The following is a 24,087-nucleotide window of genomic DNA, read 5'->3' as shown; positions in this document are numbered from 1 at the left end:
AAGTTTAATTTTTGAAGTAATTTACAAGTTTTCATGCTTTTATGTGTAAGATCTGTATGAAAAATGCATTTCATGCTTTTGTGTAAAATCTGTATGAGATGCATTTCATGCTTTTATGTGTAAAATCTGTATGAAAAATGCATTTCATGCTTTTATATGTAAAATCTGTATGAAAAATGTATTATTTTTATTTTTGTACCTGTATATATATATGATGCAAAAGTAATTTCAGCACATTCAGTTAGTTTACTTTTACAAGATGTGATACCCATTTGCAAAGTTACTGCACTTTTCAAAGATGATACCCCTGCAAAAAATGCTTGTTTAATGTTTGAAGTACATTTATAAGTTTTCATGCTTTTAACTGTAAAATCGATTTGGAAAATTTATATTTATATTTTTGTACATAAATATCACACAAGTATTATGTCCATTCACAAAGTCTTTGTAACAAGGAATTTACATGACCTTGAGATGAGGTTGTTCACTCGCTCATTTGATAAAATGAATTCATTAATGATATCAAAGATGTAGCTAAGAGTTGTATAAGTGTCATTCCTTGAAAATTACACTGTTAACCTCAGAGAAAAGTGCTGGTGCAATCTGTATGTGCGTGTAATTACAGCACGTTCAGTTGGTGTACTTTTACAAGATGTGATACCCTTAGTTACTGCACTTTTCAAAGATGATACCCCTGCAGAAAGTGTGTTTAATTTCTAACTTTCTGCGTTTAATTTTTAAGTAATTACATAGCTGAAGCCCACATTGAATGGAGGTGGGATACATGAACATAGTCTACTCCAAAATATTAAAGAATGATAAGGAATCTGAATAAAAAAAAATCAGCCAGCATTGTATGCAATGCTTTTTGTTTCCTTACCTGGTAAGAGCTACTGCAGGTGAATACTGCCTCTGGTTGGTGCTCATCATAACCTATAGTGGCGTGGCTGTTGAGCCATGGGGCGCCTCTACTTAAGAGGGAGCTTTGTAGCGGAGGATATGCCCGATGGCTAGCAAAGCATATAATAAGGTTACCTTGCCCTGGGTGCAGTGCCAAGATTAAAAAAAAAAACAGACAATGCTGTCACCTACTCTGAAAACATCTGATAAAACCACGACCTACCCACTAAGACTGGTGGATACTCCAGGTACTGTGTACCCCTGGGCTCCCCAAGACTTGAAAAAGAGTGCTTCCTATGATTTTTCACCAATACCATGCCAGCCACATAGAACGGACCCAAGGTACTGCAATCGTTAAAAACTGTTTCTACTTCCTGTAAGTAGTGAAAAGCAAAAATGGACTTGAACCTCCAGTAGGTAGACTGAATAATGGAGGTCTAAGACATGTTATGTCTAAAAACCAAGGAGTAGACACCGCTCTGATATGTGCTCTCACTTTAAAGTTTCGTAAAATGTCCCCCTGGATCTGGGAATGTGCTTCTTTAATTAAATATCTTAGGAAGAATGATAAGGTGTTCTTTGAAAAAGGACGAGATGGATTCTTTAATGAACACCAAAGATTACTAGATGGGCCCCTGATGTTCTCTGTCCTATTCAGGTAGTATATCATTGCTCTGACCCGAGACAGTATTCTCTCTCTTCTTCCCCTTGACTGAGAAGTTACATAAGTTTTTCACAGTGAATCAGCAAGGCCAGGGCTTGGATGGGTCCTCATTCTTGGCCAGAAAGTCTAAGGTGAAGGAGCAAACAGCATCCCCTTGAGAAAAAACCCACTCTTCGTCAATAGTTTGTAATTCACTGATGCACTTAGCCAGAGGTAAGGCAAAGAGGGAGAGAGTTTTTACACATCAGATTCCGAAGAGAAGCAGAGCGAAGGGGCTCAGAAGATGGGCCCAACTGCCATTTTGGGACCACATCCAGATTCCACGAGTCCAAAGTGTTGTCTCTTTCGTGTTCCATTGTATCAAACAACTTTACCAGGTCTTTAATGTCAGAGATCGTTAGAGATCCAGGTCTCTATGCTTGAAAATGGAGCCAAGCATTACCCAATAGCCTTTAAAGCTAGAGGAAGACAAGTTCTTGGTAGTCTTCAGAAAAAGGAGAAAATCCACAATTTATGTCAAATTGGTCTCAGAAGATGAGACATTGCGGTTGTGGTATCACCACCAGAGGACTGACCACTTGGTGTGATAGACGAGGCTAGAAGACTTCCTTCTGCACTTTGCAATAACCTCTGAAGCTTCCCTTGGAAAAACCCTTTGCTCTGACAAGCTTACAGGCAGACTGGAGCCTGTCAGAGAAAGAGTGAGCAATCCCTGGTGGTGTCTGATGAAGTGGGGTTGTCTGAGTAGCCATACTTTTTGGGGGAAGCAGTCTTGGGTAGTCCACCAACAGACGTAAAAGGTCTGGGAACCACTCCCTCAGAGGCCAAAATGGGGCTATGAGGGTAAAGGTTGCACTGTGATGCGTCTCGAACTTGTACAATACAGGCAGTCCCCGGTTATTGGCGATCTAGTTTTACGGTGCTTGTCTAGCTATGAAAATTGGTAATTTTCGGCACCAAAAATCGCTGATTTCCACTTATCAGCCTAACAGAGGCATGGCGCTTTTCGGCACCGATAAGCCCTGAAAATCGCTGATTTTCGGTTATCATCATCACACCGTCAGAACAGAACCCCCACCAATAACAAGGGACTGCCTGTACTTCCCTGATCATGCTGAAGGGTGGGAAAGCGTAACGGTCCAGATTCAACCAATCCTATAACATGGCGTCCGTGGCCCATGTAAAGATCCGGGGCTGGCGAGGAAAACAGAGGAAGATGATGGTTTCTGGAGGTGGCAAACAGGTCTATCACTGGCTTGCCCAGTAACTTCCACAGATCTAGGCATCCCAGGGGATCCAGGGTCCACTTGGTAGGAAGGACCTGCTTTGACGGCTCAGCTCCTCTGCCACCACACTCAACTTTATTGGATAAAGTGAGTGATAAGAGTAACTTGTTTTGGTCTGCTCACAGCAGTAATTCTCTTGCAGCTTGGCAGAGAGAGAAGGAATGGGTAACTCCTTGTTATGGATGTAGGCTAATGCCGTGGTATCGTCCGCCTGCATCACAACTGTCTTGTTGCGGACTAGGTGAGTAAAATTCTGAAGGCCAAGCAGACTACCTTCAGTTCTCTTACACTGATATGTAAGTCATGCTGTTCTGGAGTCCATGTCCCCCAAAGACCTCTTGATTGTCTAGCAGGGCTCCTCAACCTATGTCTGAGGCATTGGAAAAGACATCTGAGTCAGGGTTCAGAGGATGAAGGGACTTCCCTTTCGACAGCCTTTCTTCTGATAGTCTTTTGCGGTTGCGGTCAGTCGGCAGAGTAGATACCCAAGTGCTGCTACATTACTTTTCAAAGTTCTCGTGCAAGACACTCAAATTATAATTAGTGGGTTTTTTCTTATATATTTAAAAAAATAAACTATCCACACATGAACAGATTTTTAAACAAGCAATGTACCAGTGAAGAACTTGATTTTAATAATGAAACTATTTCAAGTGACATGAAGCGTCCAGCCAAGAAAAATAAAAGTAGACCCAATTGCAAATACGACAAAAGTTATTTAAGTTATGGCTTCACAGGGGTTGGAGATGGAAATCAGCCTCAGCCATTGTGTTTGGTTTGTGGATGCAAAATGTCAAATGAATTGATGCTTTCTAGTAAATTAAGTAAGCACTTTCAAACATCACATTGCAGTCTTCAAGGAAAAGATGTTAGTTATTTCAAAAGATTACTTGAGCAACAAACAAAGCGAGCAGTTGCTTTCAAAAGCAGAGCAATTCTATCTAAGAAAGCTCGAATTGCTTCTTATGAAATATCAAAAATTATAGCCAAAAAAATGAAATCACATACTCTTGTGAACCTATTATTTTGCCTGCTTGTAAAAAGATGGTAAAGACTATTTTAGGAGACAATGCTGAGAAACAAGTAAAATTCGTTTTTCAAATGATACTGTTCATAGGCATATTCTGGAAATGCTCTAACAATATTGAAGAAAATCTTTACTGTAATAAACTTCAGGATTCATACTTTGCACTCCCAGTTGGTGAATCAACCAACATAACCAACAAAGTGCAACTACTCGCCTTGATTTGCTTTACTGATGGGGATACTATAGTAAATCAGTATCTTTGTGGCAAAGAACTGCTTACCACTACTAAAGGTGAAGATATTTTTCATAATTTCAATCATTATTTTGAGAAATGGAACTTATCCTGGAAGTCGTGTGTCCGGATTTGTACTGATGGAGCACCATCAGTGACTGGTTCTATTAAAGGTCTGGGATAGTTTGTAAAGCAACACCATCCCAACATTATAAAAACCCATTGTTTCTTGCCTAGAGAGGCCCTTGTGGCAAAAACATTTGGTACTAAATTGAAAGGAGTTTTTGATCAAGATCAAGTTGTCGAAATGGTAAATTTCATTGAGACTAGACCAGTAAAAGATTGTATATTTTAACTACTTTGTGAAAACATGGATTCACAACACACAAGCTTACTTTTGCACACAGAAGTGAGATGGTTATCAAGAGTTAAAGTACTCTGACGTGTGGTTGACCTTCGTCAAGAACTCTTGGCATTTTTTGAGAAAGAAAATAAAAGTAAATTTTGTGAACTTCTGAAATGTGAGTTTTGGACTTCAAAATTGAGATATCTGACTGATATCTTTCAATACTTGAATAATCTGAACGTGCCCATGCAAAATGGAAATGAAACTTCTCTCATCTACCAACAAAATTAAAACATTCCCAAAAAACTTGCAGTCTGGAAAAGAAAAGCTAGTTTAGGCTGTTCGGAAAAGTTTCCTTTGGTTAGAGAAGGACATTCAGACAATTTATTACCTTAACAGTGGATTGCTTAGCAATTCTAGAAGGCAATCTGAACCATTAATTTCTACAAATACACACCGAGCAATATAATTGGATTCGCAACCTATTTATTAACATTTTAACTGTTGACATTGGCTTTTCATTAACAGAAGAGGTGCTGGGTGCCATATTTACTAATCGTGGTTTAAAGATCAGGCATAAGGAGGTACCCATTGATCAGTTTTGGATTTCAATCAAAAGAAGAATCCCTCAATACCTAGAGAAGCTTTGACTGTTTTATTGCAGTTTTCCACATTGTATCTCTGTGAACAAGGATTTTCTGTACTTACATTAAATGTAAAAATAGATCAAATATTAAATGCATTGATGAAGAGATGAGAGTATGTTTATCATATTTAAGCTCAAACATTCAGAAAACTGCGAAATCTCATAAAGCACATTTCACATTAGGATACTTAAATGTAAAATATATCTAAAAGTAATTGGTTATTTCAGGTACTTCTTTGTCATTTTCCTCTTTTCAAACTTGACTAATTTTTCCATATTAAAATTTTCCATATTAAAAGATGCACCCCAAAGTTTTGGTTTTTCATAGGTGTGCCCTGAGGTGAAAAAATTTGAGAAACACTGCTCTAAACTATAAGAGCGTTTTTCAGCTTTAGAAGCTGCTTTACTCTAAACTATAAGAGCATTTTTCAGCTTTAGAAGCTGCTTTACTCTTTCTATCTCTCTCTTTACATATTTATGAACATTACATTCTTGCCCCCTATGCTTAGCACAGATCATACGAGGAAAGTAACAAGTTTTATAAGTCTCAACTTGCAGCCTAAGTCGGCACAGCAGTGAATACTAGAGTTCTGACATAATTCTAGTAATTCACTGAAAACTAGTAAAAACTGCAAACAATAAATTGCCTAAGCACTGCCTAGCATAAGAGCAACCAAAACAAAACAATTGTACTTCACCAAACATAAATGAATTACAGGTCTTCCAAAAAAAAAAAAAAACTGCTGCAAATGGCGCGATATGTTTATATAACAGCCGGCAGAAACAAATTGCATTTACCGGTCAGGTTGTTTCCCACGTTCCCCAATAGTGGTTGGGTCTGTCACCTACACAAAACAGAAGCAGCACTACTGCAAATTAAAAAGTTGTTGCGCGAGTTAGAAACGTTAGCTACGTAATTACTTGGTAAGTTACTTTTATGAAACATGAAACTATCCAAATTATAACAAGAAACTGCCTATAGACTGAGTGCAACCAGAACAAAACAATTGTACTTCACTAAATATGAAATAACTACTGAAAAAATCCAACAAAGTTGCTGCTAATGGTGCAATATTAACACCACAACTGGCAAAAACAAATTGAGTAATGGCTGCCAGGTTGTTCCTGTGTTCCCCAACAGTGGGTGGGGCTGTCACCTAGGTAAAAACAAAAATGAAACACTAAGGATGTAATTACTAAGTAAATACATTAGCTATGTACTGTAATTACTATGTAATGACTGGGTTACTTATATGAAAATAATAAATCATTTTTTCATCATAAAAAATGTATTTAGTCACAAAAATAAAATGAAAATACAGTAATCACTGAATATTGCTCTTTGAAAAAATCCACTACCTGGTGAATTTTCCCACGATATATTGGGAGATAGGTTTCACAGAAAAAATCACGAATGACTGAATCTGTGAATGCTGAACCACGATCTAGCAGGGGTCCCCTGTACTGATAAATGGGCTAACCCTTATGGGGGATTTCTTTTGAAAAGTAATTCAAGCAGTTGCCACATAAATGATTATACAAGATTTAATCAGAATAAATACAACTTGAATAAATACAACTATATAACCTATGACTTTTAAAGATATAGAGCATAATACTGACCTGAAATACAATACCAAACCAAACATTTCTTCATCTGCAATGAATTCACAGATGAAAAGAGCCCAGAAATAATCTTACAATTTATAATTACAATCTAATTCATATCACTATGCAAATCATTTAATCAAACAATACCTGAATATCAGTGTCAATATGCTGTTGCATCTGGGTGCTGTTTGTTGCAAAACATTCTTCATAGTAGTCTCTGAACTGCTGGTAGAGTGAGGTAACTTGTGAAAAACTCAAACGGCGAAAAGATAGATTTAATCTACGAACATAAAGACCTGAAAAAAAAAAAAACAATTTATCTTTTACTGGAAATAAAGGAAGGACACACAAAAATACACTCAAGTAATTGGACATGTGGTTGCTACAGGATGTGTGTGAACTCCGGAGCCAAAAATAACAGGTGGTGTCAAAACAGGTTCTAAAAATGTCAAAATATATGAAGTTAAGAGATTTTTTTATGCCTGAAATACATCACAAGAGCAAATGGGAAGAGTGGGTAGGTGACAAACATGCTGTGACAGATGAGCAAGTCTTAATGAGGCAGATAATTTCTGTTACCTTGGGGACATACTGGACTATGCAGAGTAACTGAAAATGAGTGAATCATGAAACTGATATATAAAGCAAAGCACTGAGGTGCTCAGCAATTTAGTTGGAATTGGAATATAAAATTTAGGCAAAAGGCCAAGCGCTGGGACCTATGTAGTCATTAAGTGCTGAAAGGGAAATTGACAGTAAAGGTGGCTTTAAAGGTGCAACAGGAGGAAAACCTAACAGTTGCACTATAAAACAATTGTTAGGAGAGGGTGGACAATATGATGGAAGAAAGCTAACATGAATGGAGGTACAGTAAAAGGAATGAAAGGGGTTGTAGCTAGGGGCCAAAGGGATGTTCAGTAATATAAAACTTAAGATAGTGAAAAGAGAGAGTTGGAATGGTTGGATAGCAAGATAAAAAGATCCCGATAACATATAAGGTACTAGGCTCTAACATTAAACTGGGAGAAAATACCAAATTTGTACTAAGAAGTAATAGAAAGGTTGGACAAGACATAAGAAAGGAAGTAGGAATGGATGTAAAATAAGAGGCTAAAAAGTAGGTGCAGCTACAGTCAAAAGGAATGCTGCAAACACCCTTTAGTAATGCTTACAGTGTATCATGTCGTGCAATGAAGGTACTACCTCCTACAAGACTTGGAGTTGAGAAGAGAGTGGTAAGGGAGAAGCTGCATCATGGATAAAATAGAGAGATAGCCAGATTACCGCTAAGTAAAAATGTTCCACTAGTAAAGAAGCAAAGGCTTAAGATGGGTATTTAAGACCTGTACTAGTCTATGGAGCAAAACCATGGATACTGACAAAGAAACTGGAGGTAATTTAAAAAAGGTGTACCCTTAGCTGTAAATGTTAACATAATGTTAACATTTACGGCTACAGTACAATGGGAAGATCATATTACAAATGAGGAATAGATGGAGGGATGTTGCATCAAGAGACAATAAAAAAAAATTTGAGGTCCCAAAGATTTTAATGGTTTAGTTACATGATAAAATATTCTTTTATACTGTTATGATATGTGTGATAATCATATTTAGAATCAACTTAACTTTTAATGAAATACTGTACTGTATAGTAAATCAAGCAAAGCAAAAATGAAAAATAGCAAACAGGATACTGCACTAAGAAACACAACGCATGAACGGACACACTTGAGATGGTAACGTCAATACTGATGAAATCCATATGTAGATGTAAACACACACACACAGGCATACAAGTAAAACTTATGATATTATGAGGTGAAATGAAAAATCATTAATTCCAAAAAAACAGAAAATGATCAACTACAGGCAGTCCCTGGTTGACGGCGGGCTTGGTTAACAGTGATCCAGTTTTATGGGGCTTGTTTAGCAACGAAAATTAGCAATTTTCGGCACCAAAATCGCCGATTTCTGCCTCAGTGCTGATACATACCTAACAGAGGCGCTGATAACCGAAAATCCGCACTTTTTGGCACCGATAAGCCCGGAAAATCGCTGAAAAAGCGCCAATTTTCGGTTATCATCACACCCTCAGAAACGGAACCCCGCCAATAACCGGGGACTGCCTGTACTTTTTAGTATTGTTCTTAAAATGAACTTGCTTTGGACAGTTGTCACTGAGAAATGCCATATGTACTAAAGATATAAACACAGGGTGTTTTACACAATTTCCATGATAGGGCAAAATGAGTAAAGCTAATAAATATACAGGGATACTCATGTATCATTTTTGGTAGATCATACTGTCCTTGGCTATGCTTCTGGAGTGAATTTCTTTTTTGGTAGATTGTGCTAGGCCAGGCTTTAAAAAAAAATTACTTAACTTTTGGCTTATGTAACAATTCATAACCATCTCTTATAATTAAAAACCACTTACCAAAGGAAGCAGCTGTTTTGCAATTTTGAGGGATTTTACTCTAACGTAAAGTATGTTAGTTTACCATTGTATACTCATTTTACATTTACAATATGTACAAAAATAAAAATAATTATTCCAGTAATAAGTTTGTTTCTTTTAGCAACTTAAAAATGACGCACCTTTCTACACCCGTTTCACATTCATGTACAAGAATATAAGAATAATAATTCCAGTTATACATTAATTTCTTTTAGCAAATAAAAATAATTCTTCAAATATATATATTTGCGGGGGATGCGTCCCACACCCCCCGCAAATAGCTAAAATCCGCAAATACTTAAAACCCCTCTAAAAACAATTAGAACTGCCCATTTTGATAGTTTAAAAACAGAAAAACCCTGTAAAAATGCATATGCCTGAGTATTTTAACCCTTAAACGCCGACTGGACGTATCATACGTCGACTATAATTGTCTGTTGGGTGCCAAGTGGACGTACCGTACATCGACTACAAAAAATTTCAACCTTCGGTCAACTTTGACTCGACCGAAATGGTCGAAAAACGCAATTGTAAGCTAAAACTCTTACATTCTAGTAATATTCATTTATTTACCTTCATTTTGCAACAAATTGGAAGTCCCTAGCACAATATTTCGATTTATGGTGAATTTTTAAAAAAAACTTTTTCCTTACGTCTGCGCGGTAACTTGGCCGAAAATTTCAGAAATTCTTTCATCATTTTGTCGTAATTTTTTGCACTGTTTTATATTAGCCGTTACATAAAGTTTTATATATGAAAATGTGCACAATTTCATGTAAAATACAACATATCTTGCTGTCCATCCTTTCTTAACTTTTCCTTCTTAATGCAATTGTGGAGTCTTCTCCCAGTTCCATCTTTAGATCTTTGTACTTTATCTCATTTATTTTCTGGATCTCTTTAACTTGCTCCCCAATCACTCCAACTCCTTTTCACCTTTGTAACTGTTGAATGACTGAAACTCCCCAAGCTATATACCTGTATCCCTAATCTCATGATTCATTCATTCATGTATTTGGCACCAGCTGGCTGCCTGTGTGTGCGTGTGTGTCTCTCTCTCTCTCTCAATGATATTTGGCATCAACTGATTTTCTATGTTCAGTCTTCTCTTATTTGCTATTACTTCAGGAATGGGTATCTTTTCAGGCCATGCATTGTCATTCTCTCTCTCTCACTCCTTCAATATTATTATCTTAAATACAAAGTGGTAGCCACATGAAAGACACTCAAAATCAGTGCATTTGCGCTGATGTGCCGCCATTGTGTAGTGATACTGTTGCTATACATGATTACATTTTGAAGGGAGACTTATATTTAGGTTTTTATAGTTTGTTTCTGAACTTTTGAGTGTTTCAAGTATCAAGATGTACCTTATAATTCTGAGCATATCTTTGATAATAATTTTGCATTTCAGGAACATGCACATCAAGAGAATTCACTGATACCTTCAGCTGGATAATCCAAAGATTCACCTTGAATCTTACAGGAAGAGCAAAGCTTTACTGGCCTTAAAATCACTGACATCTCTCACACACAGATTTCACAGAAGACAAGATCACACTGCTGAATGTGGTTGTTGATAACATATACTGGTGGCATAATCCAGCTGCTAACTTGTTCCAAGACATGATCTTTTGCTGTTCTTCTAGCTACCTTGCTGGGTGTTGGCCCAGTGTGTCCTGGATTTATGTAGTGGACTGTTTCCATCAGCAGTTCATATGTGGCACTAGTGCACAAGTGAACACTTTTTCAAGCTTTCAGGGTCTCATACTTGAAGTCTAAAGGCCAAGTATAGAAGCTCCAGCAATACATTAAGTACAGCTATAAAAGCCACAGCTTCCACTGTATGACATGCAAATTGCAAAGTTGGTAAAGAGATGTGCACTTAGTCAGGAAGTCACATAAATCTGTTTCATCAAAAAGCTTACGGCACATCCCCAGTAAGCTCCTTTTTTGCATCTAAATCTTAAAAATCACCTTACCTTGGATTTTACTTTCCTCTCCCTTGCAGCTTACCCTTAAGCACTGCAGAATGAATGAAAAGCACCTAAGAGCTGATGCAATGTCTAGAAAATTAGAATCTGGCGATTACCCTCATCTTTGGGAAAACATTCAATCCCTTAAACCCAAAACTAAAAAGCTATCACAGAGAGTAGGAGAAGCCATCGGTGACGTGGCTATTGCAAGAATGTGGGGCGATCACTTCAGCACTATCCTAAATTGCATAATCAATCAAGACTCCCGAAGGGATGTAGATAACCTCCTTACTGATAACATTCAGTTTCATTTCGCCGATCGTATTACGCCAGGTAACATCAGCAATGCCATAAACAACCAACCTAATAATAAATCGCCCAACTGTGATGGTCTACCTGCTGAAGCTTTCAAATTTTGCCATCCAGTAATTTACATTTTGCTAGCTGGTCTATTCAATGCGTGTACATAATTCACCAGTTTCTTCCAGACTTCCTTCTCTTAGTTCATGTAATACCACTAATAAAAAAGCTAAAGGGTACAGCTGACCCTAGCAATTATCGCCCGATTACAATTACTACAATTGCGTCAAAGATACTTGAGTCTGTTCTTCTAGTGAGACTTCTCCCCTTTCTACACCCTACTGACAACCAGTTTGGCTTTAAAGCAAAACACTCAACCGACACCTGCATCTACATCCTGAAAGAATCGCTGAACTATTACCCATCATCAGACTCTCCTGTTTTCCTATGTTTTGTAGATGTGAAAAAAGCATTTGACAGAGTAAGCTCTTCCTGACGCTGCACAAATGAGGCACACCTCTATATTTAATTGGCATTTCCGCCAATATTTAGAGGAATTTGATATCCTATACAACGAAACCAAGACCCAGCGCTTGTCGCTGCTCCCAAGATAGCTTAAACATATTGCAGAACCACAAATTTTCCTCAGAAATCGTCTGGAATTTGTGCATGAATTTCCATACTTGGGCCACATTATCACGGACAACCTAAAAGATATGGTAGACAGAGAACAGAGGCACGTAAACTGTGCGCAACTGGCAACATAATTGCAAGGAGGTTTGCCTTCTGTAAGCGAGACAGGAAACTACTGCTCTTCCACTTGTACTGCTACTGTATATATGGGTGTTCCTTTTGGACGAACTATACATGAGAGACCATGACACGTATCACTGCTGATCACAATGACATTCTGAGATGCCTCATAAAGACTCCTCATTATCACTATGACACACAGATGTTCATAGAAAACTGCCTGGATAATTTGAAAATCATTGTTAGGCGAACAATGTCCAGTCTGATCACCCAACTGAGAAACAGCATCAATTCTCTCATACAAAGCATCCTAATCAATGAGGCAAGTTCTAAATTGTGGGATAATGAGGTCTCTGTGCCTTAAATGACTTATTCCCTATTTTTGCAATTATGAAGTGTCATCTGCAGAATCTGTCATTATTAACCCTTAAACGCCAAGCCTCTATTTACAAAAGTGTCTGTCATATGCCGGCGGCATTTGGGAGTTAGTGCCGAAGCGGAAAAAGTTTTTTTTAAAAAATCACAGCACACTTAGTTTTTAAGATTAAGAGTTCATTTTTGGCTCCTTTTTTTGTCATTGCCTGAAGTTTAGTATGCAACCATCAGAAATAAAAAAAAATATCATTATCATATATAAATACTGAAATATATGACAGCGCAAAAAAAAATTTCATATATAATTGTATACAAATCGCGCTGTGAGCAAAACGGTTAAAGCTAACAAGTTTTTTTTTTCTTTGTATTGTACACTAAATTTCGATGATTTTGGTATATAACAAATTGTAAAACGATCAAAGCAACACAGAGAAAATATTATCACAAAATAATGCATGAATTCGTAACGCTCAGACGTAAAAAAAAAAGTTTTTTCAAAAATTCACCATAAATCGAAATATAGTGCTAGAGACTTCTCGTTTGTTGCAAAATGAAGGTAATTGAGTGAATATTACTAGACTGTAAGTGTTTTAGGTAACAATTGCAATTTTCGACCATTTCGGTTGAGTTAAAGTTAACCGAAGGTAGAATTTTTTCTATTTATCATGATTTATACGAAAGTATTTCAAAACTGATAAAAGCTACAACCATGAGTTATATTTTGTTGTATTCTACATGAAATTGTGCACATTTTTATATATAAAACTTTATGTAACGACTCATATCAAACGTTGCAAACATCACGACAAAGTGACAAAAGAATTTCTGAGATGTTCGGCAGAGTTACCGCCCGAACGTAAGGAAAAATTTTTTTTCAAAAATTCACCATAAATCGAAATATTGTGCTAGAGACTTCTTGTCTATTGCAAAATGAAGGTAAATGATTGAATATTACTAGAATGTAAGAGTTTAGCTTACAATTGCGTTTTTCGACCATTTCGGTCGAGTTAAAGTTGACCGAAGGTAGAGTTTTTTTATCGTGATTTATATGAAAATATTTCAAAACTGATAAACGCTACAACCATGAGTTATTTTTTGTTGTATTCTACATGAAATTGCGCACATTTTCATATATAAAATTTTATGTAACGACTAATATGAAACAGTGCAAACATTACAACAAAGTGACAAAAGAATTTCTGAGATGTTCGGCTGAGTTACCGTGCGTGGACGTAAGGAAAAAGTTTTTTTTTCTACATTCATCATAAATCGAAATATTGTGCTAGAGACTTCCAATTTGTTGCAAACTGAAGGTACATGATTGAATAATACTAGAATGTAAGGGTTTTAGCTTACAATTTTGTTTTTCGACCATTTCGGTCGAGTCAAAGTTGACCGAAGGTTGAAATTTTGGCACTTATCATGATTTATATGAAAATATTTCAAAACTGATAAAAGCTACAACCATGAGTTATTTTTTGTTGTATTCTACATGAAATTGCGCACATTTTCATATATAAAACTTTATGTAACGGCTAATATAAAACGGTGCAAACATTATGACAAAGTGACGAAAGAATTTCTGAGATGTTCGGCAGAGTTACCGCGAGCGGACGTAAGGGAAAAGTTTTTTAAAAAATTCACCATAAATTGAAATATTGTGCTAGAGACTTCCAATTTGTTGCAAAATAAAGGTACATGACTGAATATTCCTAGAATGTAAGAGGTTTAGCTTACAATTGCATTTTACGACCATTTCACTTGAGTCAAAGTTGACCGAAGGTTGAAATTTTGGCACTTATCGTGATTTATATGAAAATATTTCAAAACTGGTAAAAGCTACAACCATGGGTTGTTTTTTGTTGTATTTTACATGAAATTGCACACATTTTCATATATAAAACTTTAGGTAACGGCTAATATAAAACAGTGCAAAAATTACGACAAAATGATGAAAGAATTTCCGAAATTTTCAGCAGAGTTCCTGCGTGGACATAAGGAAAAAGTTTTTATCAAAAATTCACCATAAATCGAAATATTGTGCTAGAGACTTCAATTTGTTGCAAAATGAAGGTAAATGATTGAATATTACTAGAATGTAAGAGTTTTTGCTTACATTTTTTTCAACCATTTCGGTCAAGTCAAAGTTGACCGAAGGTTGAAATTTTTTGTGGTCGACGTATGGTACGTCCACTCGTCACCCAACAGATAATTTTAGTCGACTTACGATACGTCCAGTCTGCATTTAAGGGTTAATATCATTATTATTATTATTATTATTTTATTATATTTCTATGTTTATTGTTATGACTGGTCTCTTCTTTTTTTTATTATTACTGTGATTGATATCATTGTACAGTTTTGCTATTTTCAATTTTTTTATTAGCCTTCTGGACCCGACTTCTGTAACCACCTAAGGTTCCTAGCTGGAAATTAACCCTTTACCGCCAACTGGACGTATTTTACGTTGACAAAAGTTGTCTGTCGGGTGCCAAGTGGACGTAAAATACGTCGACTACAAACATTTTTTTTAAATATTTGCGGAAAAATACTTATAGACCTCGTTTGCGAAAAATTTTAAATCACGCGCCTTGAGGGATACTGGGAGTTCACGGATCACGCTGTTGTTTTGTTCACAAGCGTGACTCAGCTGCACATGCACGAATTTCTTTCTGATCCCAAAAGAAAGCATCAGCTAACTCTGCTGAAAATCTCAGAAATTCTTTAGTCACTTTGTCGTAATTTTTGCACCGTTTTCTATTAGCCTTTACACAAAGTTTTATATATGAAAATGTGCGCAACAAAAAATAACTCATGGTTGTAGCTTTTATCAATTTTGACATTTTCATATAAATCACGATAAGTACCCAAAATTTCAACCTTTGGTTAAATTTGACTCGACTGAAATGGTCGAAAAATGCAATTATAAGCTTAAACTCTTACATTCTAGTAATATTCAATCATTTACCTTCATTTTGCAACAAACGAGAAGTCTCTAGCACAATATTTCGATTTATGGTGAATTTAAAAAAAAAAACTTTTTCCTTACGTCAGCACAAACTCTACTGAAAATCTGAGAAATTCTTTAGTCACTTTGTCGTAATTTTTGCACTGTTTTCTATTAGTCGTTACATAAAGTTTTATATATAAAAATGTGTGCAATTTCATGTAGAATACAACAAAAAATAACTCATGGTTGTAGCTTTTATCAATTTTGAAATATTTTCATATAAATCACGATAAGTGCCAAAATTTAAACCTTCGGTCAAATCTGACTCGACCGAAATGGTAAAAAAATGCAATTGTAAGCTAAAACTCTTACATTATAGTATTATTCAATTGTTTACCTTCATTTTGCAACAAACGAGAAGTCTCTAGCACAATATTTTGATTTACGGTGAATTCTTGAAAAAAACTTTCCTTACGTCCACGGTGGCTAACTCTGCTGAAAATCTCAGGAATTCTTTAGTCACTTTGTTGTAATTTTTGCACCATTTTCTATTAGCCGTTACATAAAGTTTTATATATGAAAATGTGCGCAATTTCATGTAGAATACAACAGAAAATAACTCATGGTTGTAGCTTTTATCAGTTTTGAAGTATTTTCATATAAATCACTATAAGTGCCAAAATTTCAACCTTCGGTCAACTTTGACTTGACCGAAATGGTCGAAAATTGCAATTGTAAGCTAAAACTCTTACATTTTAGTAATATTCAATCATTTACCTTCATTTTGCAACAAACGGGAAGTCTCTAGCACAATATTTCGATTTATGGTGAATTTTTGAAAAAACTTTTTTTACGTCCGCATGTTATGAATTCATGCATCATTTTGTGATAATATTTTCTCCGTGTTGCTCTGATCATTTTACAATTTGTTATATACCAAAATCATTGCAATTTAGTGTACAATACAATGAAAAAAAAGACTCATTAGCTTTAACCATTTTGCTCACAGCGTGATTTGTATACAATTATATATGAAATTTTTTTCTGCGGTCATATATTCCAATATTTATATATGATAATCATATTTTTTCATTTCTGATGGTTGCATACTAAACTTCAGGCAATGAGAAAAAAAGGAGCCAAAAATGAACTCTTAATCTTAAAAACTAAGCGTGCTGTGATTTAAAAAAAAAAAAAAACTTTCTTTCCGCATCGGCACTAACTCTGAAACCCCGCCGGCATACGAGAGACACTTTTGTAAATAGACGCTCGGCGTTTAAGGGTTAACCAAGTCATTCCATCCAGGTATATTACGAGAGTTGCCTTGACGAGATCTAAAGATATCCCTGCCAGAGGCGAGCATAGCGGAAATTATATTCGAATAGAATTCTTTCAGGTTTCTCCTGTGTTGATCATTTCTACATTTTGGGTTAGTGCCCAGTAGGGCGTCTGCCGGTTGAGCTATTGACCGCAGCCTGGTCTCCGTGGTTTCCCTAAAGGATCTAGTTTTCTGTTGGTTTTTAAAATCCCAGTTAACAGCAGGTGGATGATCAGTTAGGGGGTTCACGGTAGGGAGGGATGGGGTACTGAATGACACCTATAAGGGGATGTGATCATAGCCCATTGCAAGATTGTAGTGAATGTTGCAGGTCACAACAGAATCATGAAGTTGAGGGGACGTGATGCAGTGGTCCAGCCAGGAGGTTGTAACTGTATCCATTCTGTTATGTACACTCGGCAAGGAAAGTGAGGATACAGTTTTTTTAAATCTTCGGACATATGTTGCTCAATAATGCGACATCTGGCAACTGTAGAAAGGGGAGGAGATTCCGTCTTATTGTGTTTGTTTTTTACTTGACCTCTTATAACTTTCAATCATATTCTACGATAATGAAATCATTGATACTTAAATGCAGTAGTAAGTTTCACAGTATTCGTTCAAGTTGTAATTTGCAGCGACAGTTCTGAGCAAAATATACATTTTTTGACGTAAATTATCAAGCAACCTTACACAAATGAATTTATGACATCACATTGAACGGAATGCTTGCATAATCGGAAACGCGATCTTCCATAATGAATTCAAGAGTTAAATTTGAGCTATGTCCAACGAAAAGGAACGAATGCATTGTTATGATGAGAGAGAGAGAGAGAGAGAGAGAGAGAGAGAGAGAGAGAGAGAGAGAGAGAGAGAGAGAGAGAGAGAGAGTGTCTGCTGTTGTGTAAGCCTAGGCCTATATGTACTGTAGAGCTAATTTCATTATTTTTTTTCTTTTAGAGACTGAGCGATACTATATTTGTAAAGTATGTTTTAGCAATGGAGAGAGAGAGAGAGAGAGAGAGAGAGAGAGAGAGAGAGAGAGAGAGAGAGAGAGAGAGAGAGAGAGAGAGAGACTATGGCAACGTCAAGAAACATCCAGTTACTTGTGTTTTCTCCCCGAAGCTCCTGCACTGCCCTTCACATCATAGAGAACGCTCTTGCGGATTTAAATAGATTTGGTCAACCTACCCTAGGTATCACAACATTTACTGCCATTAATTCCAGCTGACTTTTAACACCGTGAAATACAAACATGAATGTGTAAAAATTAAAGAAATTAGCATTACCTCGTATGATGATGCAATAATAAGCCTGTTCATAACGGAAAACGAGTAAATATTGCTGTTCTGATGAACAGTACTACACCGAGATATCCACATACTATCTTTTAGATCTCTATGAACGAAGTCATCTGAGAAATTCTGATTACTTTGTACATGCATGGTGTTTTTAAGTATCTGAACGTTTTTGTTTTGCAGATTTAACATATATGATATAATTTGCATTGTATTTTCATATTCTAGAGTAAATTTACCGAGATTATGCGTTTTCTGTAAGAAAAAAATTGAAATTCGATGAACGAAATCTAATGAAAACTGTATCTTCACTTTTCTTGCCGAGTGTACATACTGTAGGTATAGGGGGAGGGAGGGAGGAGCATTACATCACTAATTCGGAGAGCGTGATTTTGACAGAAGCGACTAAGTTCGTTATAAAATTTTTTGTGGGGTGAGAATTAAGGTCCCCAATTATACGAATACGATCAGCAGTAGAATCGTGAATAATGCTGTGTAACTCACTAGGATCATGCAGTACTGATCAAAATTATTGTTCTTTTCCCAGGGTATATAAACATTAATTATTATGATCTTAAGAGTCCCCTACTGTCACTTGAAGCCCCAGCAATCTATCATTCCTATAGGTCAACACATTCATCATATTGCCTAGCGATTTGTGCCACTGGAAAGAAAGGCCCCCTTTCGGGCGACCGGCTACGATGTGATCTGTAACTACCATCGATGAGGTCTAGAAAGCTCTGAAGTCTTCATGCACTGAATCGCAGATGGCAAGGTCATGAGGCCAAAGGAGCGTTTCTTGTAATGCAATGATGCCCTTGAAGTTTTTGCAGAACATGTTTTAGGGAGGAATTCCACTTGAGGCCATAAATATTCCAAGAAATTATATCTAGTGTATCCATGGCAACTCACGAAGATGGGAAATGAATGAGTTGATAATTTGGGTGGATGGGGGGTTGGCCAGCGGGGTTGGGCATTCACTCGGCTTGGGAGGATGGCTGGCACTTGTGGTAGAAGGTGAGTCTGCGCCTGAACCCCTGCTTGGGGTGTCAGTAAGTTCCCCTGGGGGAGGTTGGTCCCGGGTTAGGTTGTATCTTGAGACTTTTATGTTAGGACCGAAATTCTCACCTTTAAGAACATCGAGGTGCTGAAATAGGCAGGTAATCCTGTAGGCCACTTCATGTTTAACTTTGCAAGGGAGTTCGTGGGAGATAAGAGGGTTGGAGCCCATGAGAAACTTGACTCTCTCTACTATGGCATCTAGTTTCACCGATGAGCATAAATTGTGAATCACAAAGTGACATCTCCTCTCAGGTTTCGAGCGAGGTAATTCACGAATGTTGGGTTTCGGTTCAGCGGAAAATCGAGATGTTCTTTTCATTTTTATGTCTGCCAGCCCCCAGTCCCCTCATGATTGATCACATCTTCATCCACGACAGGGGGTTGGGGGGGAGAGATAGTGTCAGAAGACTCACCAGGGCTGGTGATCGTCACTGAAGATCTATCTTCCACCGGAGGCACTGGGGAGGGAGAAAAGGCTGGGGGTTCATCGGTCCTCTCTGATAGGTCTACAGGTGATGTGGGCACTCCATCCGAGGGAGAGAGGGAGGGTGCGGTCATCTCAACTTCGTGTCACACCCTCACTTCTCTTGTGTTGTTGGGAGGCGTGGAAATAACAGATGCCTCATTCAACGGAGTCTGGTGGTTGCTGTGTGAATGTCTAATGATTTCTGCACTCCTTTGATTGCATCCCAGATCCATGAAAGATTGTTATTTGTTTCCACAGTTTTAAGACTGTCGAATGATTCCTGTAATCCTTTGATCACGTCCCAGATCTGTGAAAATTTGTCTCGTACTTCCTCAATTTTTTCTGAGGTTTTGTCAATCTTTTCTGAGAGGGATTTAGCTTTTAGAAAGGCATTTTCTACTGTATGGTACACTGTCAGCAGGGCCCTTGGGCTTAAGTCAGCAGGTCCCCAGCCACTTACTGGCCCTTTGGAGGCAGATTGTCCTGGAGAATGGTCATCAGGCATTAGACTTCAGCCTAATTTCCTCATCGAGCAGGTCCCCAGCCACTTACTGATATATGATAAAGTATTCTGTTTGAGAGTACAGAACTTGTATGGGGCATACAGGTTTTTTAGGGTGCCAGGGTCCTGGAGAATGGTATCTTTTTGTGGTAAAGGGAGGGCCAAGTAACACATCACAGTCTTTGCATTCAGTAAGGCAATGATTGGGATAGCGCTAATTTCCTCATCGAGGCAGCTGCACTGAACCGCCTTCTATGATTGTAAAAACCCTAAAAACTGAGACACCTCGGAACGGTATAAACTTAATTTGTTTTATGTTAAACAATTGGTATTGTATAAAGATATGGACAATTGTTCATGAGGGTCTGATGGACCTACAGAACTTGTACAGCATTGGGGCACAGTGTTCAAAGGTAATTAAGCTGAACCCTGGGAGAAGACTAAGTGTTCGAAGGTAATAAATTCAACACCCTGAGATAAGTTTGTTCTTGTTGCACAAAATAACAGGTTAGAGGTCGGTTATCAGGATGACATTTTTGATGGTAAAATCGCCAAGCACTAGTTGTTTTTCACATACACAGTTTCTATTGGTGCATTACCCATTTCACGATCTGGGCCAATAGGTCTAGACAAAAATCAGCGATTTTGGCAAACTTTTATTGGTGCCAATCATCGAAAATTTTTTCAGTTACAGGCAATGATTTACTGGGATAGAACGTAGATTAATATTTTCATCTGATAACCGGTTATCAGCGCTGATAACCAACGGCGCTGACGCGCTTATCGCAGCGCCGCTAACCGATCAGTGCTATTATCACCGATTTTCAGTCATTGGCGATTTTCGTTGTCGCCATTATCGGAACGAACCCCCATACCGATAACTGGGGACTGCCTGCTTAGCATTAAATTAAGAGGAATTTGTAAAATTGTTCCTGAAGACTAACAAAGTTGGCACCGAATTCTTACTTGACTAACTTTCTTTTCAGAAGCCTCCACATATGTACCTGTCACTACTTTGCTGACCTGTAGAGTCAAGAGTCACCCCTCTTGGCCATTTCACCCTCTTCAGGTGGTGGCAGATGGCTCCTACTAGACAAAAAGGCAGGTCCTTTGAATTGAGATGTAAAACCTAGCACAGCTGAGAGGCAGCAGTGCAGTTCAGACTATCAGTGGACTCAATTTAGAGACCAAGTCAGTGACAAAGGACAACCCCACAAGAGACTGACCACCTTCAGTTACAAATATAATTTTTCTAGTAGAGCATGTAGCTTGTTCATGAGCCAACAAGATGCTAAGGCTAGCAGACAAGTAGTTTCTATGTGCAAGCACTAAAGCGGTTGGAGTGCTATTCCATTAAAGGAGTGAGGGTTCGGAAAGTATCTCTGCATGGGTACACCTTTTACAATAAAACATACTTGATGCAGGTGAATTAAGAATTGTCTCTGTACTTAAATCCCAAAACTCAATTATAGTCACTAATTATAGCATTACACAAGTGTACATAAAACACTGGTACTCTTTCTCCCTGGCATATATTAAAAATGTACAATACAACTTTTTTTATTATTATTATACAATCCAATACTGTAGGTCAGTATTAATTCCCATCTCTCTCTGGCATGTGTAGTTTGAACCCCTTAAATAACTAACTGGTCCCAAGTCCTGGTTTCTCACATATTTATGGCATATTTGTTGATTTACCCCCTTTACTCATTCTGATACTTAAATTATTATGCATTGCTATGGTAAATTATTATGCATTGCTATGGTAAATTGCTTACACTATTGTACTGCTCTCTTCTCACATTTTGCTAACCTGTTTTTATTGCCTTGCTTTGTTTTCCTACATCTTACTTTACATATCAAGTATATGTTTCACATTATATAAATACAGAGTACATGTGAATTAGGAACAGCTGCAATAACAGTGCTGTATCATCATTTTACAATGATGATACATTATTATAAAATAATGTACATGAAACAATGTCTCCTCCTTTTTCTCATGCTCCTTGCCACATAAACTTATGCAAAAGCCACTTTATGAATATGATTTTTGGGTGACTATTCCAATGCAGAAGTATAACATCAGCTTTACAACTGCTTGCTAAATACATATATGGATATAAAGACAGAGCATTCTATTCTGTAAGATGATTACCATTTACTTATAGATTACATTAATCATCAGACATTCCTGTGATGGCCTGAAAATTTTCATTTTTTCGTAGTCCACCCAGCCCAACCCTTGTCTTACTTATAACAAAAATATTCTTAGTTTCATAAACTAAGGATGTATTACTGAAGCATAAATACAAGTGCACACAATTAATAAACATAAAATAACCACAGTCACCATGAATCTTTTGAAAATTCATAAAAATCATGCTATAAGCCTTTAGATATTCAACCTTACCTACAACACTTGTCCACAAACAAGGAAAGTTTTCTGCACGAATCTGATCTTGGGCAGAGAATTTCTCAACAGAGTCAAATAAATTAAGCACACTGTCAATCCCACTGCAATACATCTGAAAAGAACCAAAAAACCCATTACAAACAACAGTGAAATAAAATTCTACTTTAATAAATGAATAACCCAAAGAGGACGCCTAACTACTTTGCACTAATGGTAGAGAATTTTGTGAGGAGTACTGTATGAAGTATGCCTTGTGTGGCACACAGTGGGCATCTAAGGTTCACTGCAGCATCACTTTGGCCCTAATTGAACTGCTTCTGGTCTTTTACATTGAATTTATTCCCTTAAGCCTCTCCACACTCAGCTGTTCAGGATCATTAAGTTTTTCTTGCTCCAATTTCAAGCCCTCACTTGATACCAGACTTGTTGATTACATCCAATTAATTATAAGATGCTTTATTCTATATAGAACTTACCCCAGTCACACCAGCTTAATTCTGAAAATAACATACCTACTTCCAGGGGTGTTCCTAGACATTTTGGGGCCTGGGGGGGCACAGTCCCATTTGGGGCCCCTCTTATTGGGATGGGAAGCAAGCAGAGCGAGCCAAAGCAGCTGGGGAGTTGGGGGGGGCGGCTGTAAGCAACTCCCCAGGGAAAATTTTTAGAATATGAGCAATTGTAGTATTTTAAAGGCACTTGTAATGCAAATTTCAGAAATTTTATTCCTTAAAACTAGGTGTACATTGAATAAGTGAAGATCCACTTAATCCAAAATTTCACGTTTTGGGGGGTCCCCCTCGCTTTGGGGCCTGGGGGGTGATTTCAAACAGCCCTCCCACCACCCCACCTCAGGAATGCCACTGCCTACTTCATCTGGCTGGACTACTCCCACCACTCTGCAGATACACTCATTCCACTGTGCAACTTGGTGTGTTCACACTCAGCAACATTCTCCTAGATCATCTTTATTCATTTGCGTTGAATAAGGTGTGTGTGACTTATTTTTCAAGTTTCTTATGCCCCCTTTGTAAATGAATATTCACTTGAATTTAAAATATCTTTTTTATCTCATGATTTGATTTGGAAATCCTTAAGGGGTTTTTTTATGTTGTCCAGCAGTTTTGGGTGATAAAGTATTGATAATTTTGAGTTACTGGTCTTGTTTAAAAGTGTACGTTAACTGATAATTGAGTTTAAATTTCCACGGTTTCAGCACTTTGACCATTCTCATGAATAAAACAAGGTAATGTGGTGTACAGTGAACGGAATAAATTTCACTGGGTAAACAGCAGCACTTTAGCAGGAAAGAGGGTTTTCACGCTAATTACTGATTTGGTAGTTAAATATGTTAGGAAAAGTTTTTTCACACTAACGTTAGAAATGCCAGGCAGTCTCAGTCCTACACTAGCACCGGGCTCGTATTACTCTGCCCTGCTGGAGAAATGGAAACTTTAACCGTTTACTCTTCATTTGGATATGGTGACATTTTTCTC

The 24,087-nt window shown here is 37.4% G+C and overlaps 1 protein-coding gene across 6 annotated transcripts in view; it reads right to left on the bottom strand.

Annotated features, from left to right (window-relative positions):
* ida (anaphase promoting complex subunit 5 ida) overlaps nt 1-24,087 on the bottom strand; it is a 202,497-nt gene that overhangs the window by 118,960 nt on the left and 59,450 nt on the right. For all 6 annotated transcript variants that reach the window (XM_067096145.1, XM_067096121.1, XM_067096138.1 and 3 more), the window contains exons 5-6: nt 22,589-22,703; nt 6,860-7,008 (exon numbers count right to left, since the gene is read on the bottom strand). In XM_067096145.1, coding sequence (XP_066952246.1) covers nt 6,860-7,008; nt 22,589-22,703 — 264 coding nt within the window. The remainder of the gene's footprint in view (nt 1-6,859; nt 7,009-22,588; nt 22,704-24,087) is intronic.

This window comes from Macrobrachium rosenbergii, chromosome 4 (assembly GCF_040412425.1).
Source record: "Macrobrachium rosenbergii isolate ZJJX-2024 chromosome 4, ASM4041242v1, whole genome shotgun sequence".
Classification (NCBI taxonomy): Eukaryota; Metazoa; Arthropoda; class Malacostraca; order Decapoda; family Palaemonidae; genus Macrobrachium; species Macrobrachium rosenbergii.
This window is presented reverse-complemented; position numbering and strand designations above follow the sequence as displayed.